The 9,428-nt window shown below is 41.7% G+C and overlaps 1 protein-coding gene across 1 annotated transcript; it reads left to right on the top strand.

The window, feature by feature from the left end:
* The first annotated feature begins 2,827 nt into the window (after positions 1-2,827).
* Positions 2,828-7,913, top strand: slitrk2 (SLIT and NTRK-like family, member 2). Its single transcript, XM_067598570.1, has one exon. The coding sequence runs from the start codon at positions 3,804-3,806 to the stop codon at positions 6,468-6,470; it is 2,667 nt and encodes an 888-aa protein (XP_067454671.1). The 5' UTR covers positions 2,828-3,803; the 3' UTR covers positions 6,471-7,913.
* Positions 7,914-9,428: the final 1,515 nt, after the last annotated feature.

Genomic DNA, 9,428 nt, shown 5'->3' with positions numbered 1-9,428 from the left:
ATTATATGCATCATTCTTTATCATCATTATCGTCATTGTTGTTATTTGGATGATATATTTAGATTGCAGGGAGGCCTCAGTTAGAGTAAACTTCCCGAATATCACACCATGTAGAACTGTTGAAATTCTTTACCAAGAATCATGTTGTTACTAGAATTTAATGTCAAAAGGTCTTTTTTCAAACTCAGGGAATATCAGCAAAGTTGGAGCTGTCCTTTCAGACCCTGACATGGAGAAAATCATCCCCACCTTTGTGTCTTCATGCCTGGCCTGCTGTCATAGCCTGTTGTCATGCCTCAGTCAGGCTGCAGTAAGGCCACAGCAGCTGCTGTGAACTCTGCCTCCTGCCTCCTGCGTCCTGCCTGAGCCCTCCACAGGTCCCGTGTCACTCATCTTTTAGCTCCTTTGGACTGACTTCTACTTTCACAGGGTCGAGCTAAGGTTCTCCACATCACAAATTAGGCATGTCATGGTGTTGCTCAAACTTCCATAGGGGGATTTCTTTTGCCCTTATACACCATAGCCACAGTCCTTATGTCGTCTGAGGACTGCTGTCTGTTCTTTTCAGAGAATGGAACTTTTAGCATGCAGGAAAGAAAACTTTCGAGCACAAAAACAAAATGTATGCTATTGTTAAGCCTGAGTGCCCATGATGTCTTCCCAGTCCAGCTACTTTAGGTCATATGTTTTGTTTATGCCAATTCATAACTACATTTTGTTTATTTAGCTTTTACAGACAAGTGCAAGAAACCATGAGTTCTTAGCCCCAGTGTATCCTTTGGAGTGTTCTTTTTAGGAGATAAAGTCACTGCTCTTAGGCAAATACATTATATATGGTTCAGTCCTGGCCTGGAGACTTCTTCTTCAGAGGAAGTCAGGAAAACCTTCATTCAAAATGTTGGGTGAAAAAAAAAATGCTGTCAATTTTATCAGTAGGAAAAAGACATACAGTAGCTATAGAAGTCCATTTCACCCAAGAAAAGGAAAAAGAAAAGTTTAAGAGTTATGCATTTATGGTCCAGTTAATTCAGTTAATACAGTTAATATGCGTGTGTGTGTGTGTGTGTGTGTGTGTGTGTAGGATGGACCTAAGCTAACTAGAAATGTGATGTTAAATGTTTTGACTGCAATGAAATATCTAATGTATCAAATTTACAAAAAAGTGTCCTCTTGAATGTATGTTTTTATTTGTTTATTTAGTATGAATGTATCTTGGATCATACTGTTGGTATGAGGAGGGTATAGGACAGTGAAGGAGATGATGGAATGGGTATGTTATAAAAAAAAATATCAGTAAAAAACCCACGTGAATATTCCTGTACTTATTTAAACTACTAATGTCTTCTGTTGAAACAGTGGAAAGATCCTCCAGCTGTGAATATTACAGTAATATAATTGGATTTAACATACCAAAAATATACTTAATATCACTATTAAGTCATGACTGTGGTCCACAGATACAGCTTAATTACCCAAGTGTTGGACAAAGTAAAAAAATAAAAAAATAGAATGCACCATTTCATTTGCATATCTGTTGTTTTTTTTTCCTTTCTATTATAAGTGATACATGCATGTATGTCATATATTCATCTCAACTTTTAAAGAAAAAATAAATGTTCATTGCATTACTTAATGTATTTATATTACATATGTGCATATACTGCATTTATATACAGTAATACATGCAAACATACATTATTCTAGTCTATATTTAAATATATATTTTGTATCTATTTATTCATGTGTTTCTTTATCTAATCTTATTTAATTATAGTGCATTTTACTTCATTATATTACTGTTTATTGTATAATATACTTTTATAATCAATCAACCGCTGTCTCATTTTGCTCAGGAATATGAGAAAACTGCACTGTTGGTTAATGGGATTGTTCATTAAGTCCATAAATATAATCCTTCCTGATAATAAAGACATGTTTAAAAACTGACTAATGTCTGTGACTGTGAGAATGACAGAAGATAAGAAAATAGAAATAACGAGAGAGACGCTGAAAGCCTGAAAAGAATCCTTTCCTGCCTCCTAGTGGCTTCATGGGTAAAAAGGTAAAAAAAAAAAAAAAAAAAAAAAAAAAAAGGAAAAACATCCACAAACTGACTACCAGGGTGGCAGCACTACGATGAATGTAGCCCTGTTTCTGCAGCATGATATGTGCATGATAATGTCACATCCCTGCTTTGCAAGTATATACATATATATATATATATATATATATATAGATAGATAGATAGATTAATAGCTTCATTATTTGGTGTTGCAGGAGATGCTGAAGAGGCTTTTATGCAATTTAATTCCCTGATAGGCAATAAGGTTTAAAGTAACGTGTATGTTATTGTATACGGAAACTAATATTCTCAGCTGTACCTTAAATAGTGATACTGCACATGTTTCTACACGGGGAAACTCCGTCTGAGTGACATAATGTAACTGCTTTGAGTTTTAAAGTAGATTTTTTTCTAGAAAAATTACAATTGTGAAACCAGACAGACAGACAGACAGAATAATGATGTGAAAACAATAACAACAACAGGACAAATATATTCGATTTAAGAAATTCTCATCAGGTTTTCAGTGAAAACAAGTGAAAATCAGATTATTTTGAGGGCGAATTTATCATTTGGTTTAAGACTGAATTTAATTCTATTTGAGGAATTGTTAAAACTAAATATTTTGCAGGATAGAGGTCTCTTACTTTCAAGAGTCTATGTGTGTGTGTGTGTGTGTGTGTGTGTGTGTGTGTGTGTGTGTGTGTGTGTGTGTGTATGTGTGAGTGAGTGTTGAGTGTGTCGGTGACGTAACGGCCCCTGGGTTCCTCTCTCTCTCTCTCTCTCTCTCTCACTCTCTCACACACACATACACACACACACACACACACACACACACACACACATACGCTCACACACACACAAAGGCAGTCAGGCAGCAGCAGCAGACGCTCAGTGCTGCTCTCAGTGTGCGGAGCGGAGGAGGAGGACCGACGGCACAGGCTGTAGTTATGCCTCAGCTCCGGGAATATATATCTCCCTTCGCTCCCTCTCTCTCTCGTGCGCTCCTTTCTCTCTTCTTTTCTCCTCTCGACTCCACTCTCACCCCTCTCCTTTCTTTCTTCTGGAGGAGGCGAGAAGGAAAGCCAGCCGTGCGTCATGGTGCGTCTTTGCGCATTATTTCTGGATCTTTAAAAAAGTGATTTTTGGGGGGTTGGACTAAAATGAAGCGCTTTTTCTGTGTGAAGGGGAAGAGAGAGAGCGTTTCGCAGCCGGTGTCTCTCTCTGAATATTTGGCTGCAGCTGCTGGTGATCTGCGTGAAGCCACTGAATAAATCGGCGCTCTCCAGAAGGAAAAAGAGGTTGCAGTAAGCGGCTTTTACTCCCTATGATTCTTCTCTGCCTCTGACAATGTGCCAAGTCCATTCACCACGCAGGATCCCGTTGATTTGCGGTGGTTTCGCTTTTTTTCTTTTCGAGAATTGATTTTTTTTCTCTCTTTTGGTGGAGTGATTTTGGAATTTTTTGGATTTAAAGTGAAGGTCAATGGAGAGATTTGCGCGCCTCCCGTGCGTCACGTTCCCATTTTAACACCAAGTAACGGTGTTGCGCCTGTTTTTTGCGCGCTTGTGTATATGTGTGTGTGAGTATGTGTTTGTGTGTGTGAGCGCCTCTACCTCCTTTTTTTTCTCTCCCTTCTGTGAGAACTCACTCCCCTTTTTTCTTTTTTTCCCCATTCGAGGCTCATGCTGCAAAGTTAAATGCTGGATCTATATTTCAGCGACCATTTTTGGCTGTAAAAATGCTGAGCGGCGTCCTCTTTCTGAGCGTCCTCACGGTCACCAGCCTGTCACCGTCCGAAACGGAGAGCCGCAAAACTTCAGCCTCCAAAGATATCTGCAAGACCCGCTGCGCCTGTGAGGAACGGGAGAACATACTGAACATCAACTGTGAGAATAAAGGATTTACCACCGTCAGTCAGTTCCAGGCGCCCCCAAATAAGATCTCCCAGCTTTTTCTAAATGGAAACTTCCTGTCACGTATCAGCGCCAATGAGTTTGTCAATTATGGCAATGTCACCTCACTGCATCTGGGGAATAACGGCTTGCAGGAGATCCGAACCGGCGCTTTTAACGGGCTCCGCTTCTTGAAGCGGCTCCACTTGAATAACAACAACCTGGAGGTGATTAAAGAGGACACCTTTGCAGGACTGGAGAGTTTGGAATATTTACAGGCAGATTATAATTATATTAGCGCCATAGAACCTGGCGCTTTCAGTAAGCTGAATAAACTCAAAGTGTTGATCCTCAATGATAACCTGCTGTTATCTTTGCCTCCCAATATTTTCCGCTTTGTGCTCCTCACACACTTGGATTTACGTGGCAACCGGCTCAAGATGCTGCCGTTTGCAGGGGTTCTGGAGCACATAGGCGGCATCATGGAGATCCAGCTGGAGGAGAACCCCTGGAATTGCACCTGTGATCTGATTCCCCTCAAATCCTGGTTGGACACTATTTCTGTGTTTGTGGGGGACATTGTGTGTGAGACGCCGTTCAGGCTGCACGGTAAAGACATCACTCAGCTCATAAAGCAGGATCTGTGCCCGCGCAGGAATGCTGGTGAGCGTGTTCATCCCCCCTCTGACTCTCACTTTCAAGGGGCCCTGCCCCCGACCTACCACCCCGGCATGATCACCCCCACCCGTGCCCCTAAAGCTTCCCGCCCACCCAAAATGCGCTACAGGCCCACCCCCCGCATCACAAAGGACAAACATGTCTTCGGGCCCATAATGGTTTACCAGACGCGCTCTCCTGTGCCCATGTTGTGTCCCAGTGTGTGCGTGTGCACGTCACAAAACCCCGACAGCGGACTGAACATCAATTGCCAAGAGCGGAAGTTGCATAACATCAGTGAGCTGAATCCCAAGCCCTCTTACCCAAAGAAACTCCACCTGACCGGTAACTACTTACAAGTGATTTACAGAACTGATCTGACTGAGTACAGCTCTCTGGAGCTGCTCCATTTAGGAAATAACAGGATAGCAGTGATTCAGGAAGGTGCATTTGAGAATCTAACAAACCTCAGACGGCTCTATCTGAATGGGAATTACATTGAATCACTTTCACAATCACTCTTTGCCGGCCTGCAGTCGCTGCAGTATCTGTATTTGGAATACAACATCATCAAAGACATTTTACCACAGACATTTAACTCTTTGCATAACCTGCAGCTGCTTTTTCTCAACAACAACCTGTTAAGATCGCTGCCTGACAATGTTTTCGGGGGCACCATGCTAACAAGACTCAACTTACGGAATAATCATTTCTCCTACCTTCCTGTTCGAGGTGTGCTAGACCAGCTGTCGGCGTTTATCCAGATTGACCTACAGGAGAACCCCTGGGACTGCACCTGTGACATTGTGGCACTCAAAAACTGGATGGAGCTGTCCAGTACCAGTGTGGTAGTTAATGAAATCACTTGTGACTCACCCTCTAAGCATGCAGGTCGCCTGTTGCGCTCACTACGCAACGAGGCCATCTGCCCTGAGCCGAGTGAGGTGCCCCCACCTCAACATGCCCCCCCTACAAAAGCCCCAACACTAATAAGCCCTGGCACTGAACCCACTGTCCCTTCTTCCTCTTCTTCTTTTAGCTCAGTCAGCCCCACTGAATCCCGAATCCACACTCCAGAGTTACACCCTGAAGTCCCGCTCTCAGTCCTGATTCTCGGGCTTCTTGTTGTTTTTATCCTTTCCGTTTGCTTTGGTGCAGGCCTCTTTGTTTTTGTTCTAAAACGGCGTAAAGGGGTTGAACACGTCCCTACGGGCGCCAACAACTTAGATCTCAATTCTTTCCAGGTGCAATACGCCTCCTACAACCCTGAGCCGACCCAAGATAAAACCTCTGAAAGCCACGTGTATAACTACATCCCCCCACCTGTGGGCTCCATGTGCCAAAACCCCATTTACATGCAGAAAGATGGTGAACAGGTGGCGTATTACCGCAACCTGAAGGAGCTCAGTTTTGGGCCCCTGGATGCAAAGAAGGATGACGTCCTCACCCGCAGCCCAGGGACCTACACTATCAGCACAGTGGATTTTATGGATAAATCACCAACGTCGTGCGGTTTGACCCCAGAGCCTCCCGAGATGTTGTATCAAAACTTAGGGGAAAGGCCCAACAAAGAGCTTCCCACGGCTGCAGGTGCCCCTCCTTTCAGTTACAACTTTTGCACTTTACCTAAGAGACCTTGCATCGTGCCCCCCTACGAGGCTGCAACAGCACGGCGGCATATCACCAACCAGGACAGGTTGAACAAAACTGTGCTGTACGGGACCCCCAGGAAATACTACGGGGCGGAACACCTTTCCAAAAACAATGAGCACCCACTTCTGCTCCCTGGGAAGCTAAAAACAGAACCAGATTACCTGGAGGTTCTGGAGAAACAGACTGCGATGAGCCAACTGTAAGATAACGACAATGCCCTACCAGGTTCTTTGCAGCATTCATAATAATGACGCAGTTACTGTAATAATAGCCCTCTCTATATATCTATCTTATCTATCTGTGTTCAATCCTACACTGGAAGCGAACCGAAGCCTTTGATGATCTTTTTTCTCTCTCCTTTTTCTTCTCTTTTTTTTTTCTTTCCAAGATGTATAAAAGGAGTATAAGAGTTATATTATTATGCAGTTCTATTTTTTCTCCTGGAAGGTATAAATTATTTCTTCTTTTTTGAAAAATGAAATTCTAAAAGACTTTGATGACGGCAGGTATATAATGGACAGGACTGTGTACAAATACGGCTTTGTGCTTTTCATAAAACTGTATTTTATTTTCCCTGTGAGAAACAGAAAAATTATGAAATAATGATTCTTTGTAGAAGAGGAAACGCTACAGAATGACATTCCTGTACATACTTAGCCTACACAGATAAATGGTGAGTGTAAAACCATAAAAGAAAACCTTTCAAAATCCAACATGCGGCGAAATCTTACTATACTTACTCCGGAAAGTGCCTTTGCACTCAATTATTTTATCAACGATGCTCTCTGCAAAATGGAAATGTTCCTCTCTTTTTTTTTTTTTTTTGAAAGTGCTGTATTTTAAAGAATCAAATCTTTATGTAAAATAGAAGACTTATTTGTCCGTTAAAAAAAAAAACAAAAAAAGAAAATGGAAAAAAATGAACTTGAGACTGGGTGTGATAAATGAAATGATATATGAGTTCTTGACAGGGAGAATCATGTTATTTTGCTTTGAATATGAAGTGTCTTTGGAGATGTACAACTTATAGAGAACATTGTATGCTATAGGGGAGCAATACAGCACGGCGAAATTGCGCCATTAAATTTTCACTGAAGCACTTTGTCAAGATCCTGAGCTTGAGGTAAATTTTGTTTAGAATGTGCATGATTATTTTTGGATGCTGCGGTGTGCTGCTGTTGACTGCTCTAATGCGAGTGTGTGTGTATGTGTGTGTATGTGTATGTGTGTGTGTGTGTGTGTGTGGTGGGAGGCAGAGAAATATAAAATAGAGCTTGCCTGCAGCTCCTGCTCTCTCTCTCTCTCTCTCTCTCTCTCTCTCTCCAATGAAATGTGATGGGCCCTCTAATGATTGACGAGGTGTTTCTTTTTTTTTTTTTGGCTCCTTCTGAGTTGAATGATAGCTGCTGCTTCCTTCATTCTTCAACCTGACACAGCATTTCCAGATTTTCTTCAAATTCGTATAGCTTCCTCTGAATATCTCCACACCATCCATCCTGATGGTACACAGACAACACTGACATTTAATGTAGAGGGTCAATATTGATTTCAGCAGAGACAAAGATGTGTCAAAATAACATGGAAAATTATTTTATTGTCTAAATGAGGCTATTTGGCCTCAAGAAAGGTATGTAGATTGAGGAATGTGTAACATGCTGCTTCTTGCACATTGCAATCTTACAGAAGAGAAAAATTGTCATTAGTATAGCAATTAACAGTAGTGAATTGCCTCTTGTGGATAAGCAGTAAAATGTGCCTGTGCTGAAAATGGAGAGTAGTCTGCAGCGTGAAGAGTACTACCTCTGATAGAAACAATTTCCCATGAAATACAGCATTTCTCCACATCTTGCCGTTAGAAAAAAACACAGTTTGTGAATTTGTGTGCGTATTACCATCCTCTGTGCGTTTATAGGCCTGTCCTTCTCTTCTTGCCTAGCCGTGTGACATGGACGAACTGTGCTACCCGCTCTAATGCTAATTCTGTTTTCTGTCCTTCAACTCGAGTTGACATTGGCTCTTTGTATCCTCTGTGAATGGCCTCCCAGCGGCCAAATTCTTCTCTTCCCCCCCTTCTCCCTTTTGTATGTCCCAGGCCCACCGCCTCCTCCACCTCCTCCTCTGTCTTTTGTCCTCATGTTTTTCCCCCCGCTGGATCTCTGCTGGCTATTGTGTAGCTGTCCAAGGTGCTGAAATGTTGCTGGCAAACAGGGCTGCGTTCCAGCCTGACGGCTGGGACCTGCTGAGAGCCCCGTGTGAAGGAGATGAGTGGTTTCACTTCTTTGAGATTGAGGTAGCAGTTACAGTTGTGCTTTCTAGAGGTCTTGATGAGAAATCTGATTTTTTATTTAGCTGGAAATATTTTCTCATAAAATAGGTCTGTCTAATCTTGAGGGCACTGGGAGAGTCCCTGAATGTTGCATATTCGCTGGTTGTATTTGCTGGTTTCAGTCTTTTTTGTGTGTGTTTTTGTTCACTACATGGTTGTTGTTTGGTTGCATTGAAGGAATGTGAAACTTTGGAAACAGTAGTTTGACAAAAATATATTTAACTAAAGGTTCACTGACTTGCTTTGTCAGGAGTTTCCAACCACAGCGTCCTCTGAAAAACAGTGGAGTCAGAATTAAAACTCCAGAAAAAAACAATAAATGCACCTTGAGTGAAGATTTTTTTTTTTTTTTGTCAAAGTATGCAAGTCATGTTTGGGTTTGTGGGTAAACCAACAAAGTAAATCAAGTCAGCCCATATGTTAGGAATTTTAGTGAAGCTGCACTGTGGCATGAAGTTTTTTTAAAGGCTAGTTCCAGTTGCCATCTATATCAGTTATGATAACACTGTACTCACCTAATGAATTGCTAAGATCTGTGAAAATCACTAAAATGAGGTGTGATGGGACAGAAACACAAACAGTCAGATGACCAGACAAGTTTTAAAGAAGACAACAATTTAGCCAGATTTTATAGGCTACTTTATGTTGAGGCTAAACTGAAAGTCAGCGCACTGCAAATGATGGTAATAAGGTCTCATTGGACAGGAAGACTGTTAGCATGTTGAAATGCCTTACTACATACTAATTTGCTTACAGTATGTACTAAGTGCTAATTGTCTCAGTGTACTGTTTTAATATATTAAAAGAATCAACATATGTAACCATATCATACCAA

The sequence above is a fragment of the Thunnus thynnus genome, chromosome 9 (genome assembly GCF_963924715.1).
Source record: "Thunnus thynnus chromosome 9, fThuThy2.1, whole genome shotgun sequence".
In the NCBI taxonomy this organism is placed as follows: Eukaryota; Metazoa; Chordata; class Actinopteri; order Scombriformes; family Scombridae; genus Thunnus; species Thunnus thynnus.
Note: the sequence above shows the minus strand (reverse complement) of the source record. Positions and strands in the feature narration are given on the sequence as shown.

What these genes read in the sequence shown, in the direction of transcription:
- slitrk2 (XM_067598570.1), top strand. Translation starts at nt 3,804, where the DNA reads ATGCTGAGCGGCGTCCTCTTTCTGAGCGTCCTCACGGTCACCAGCCTG.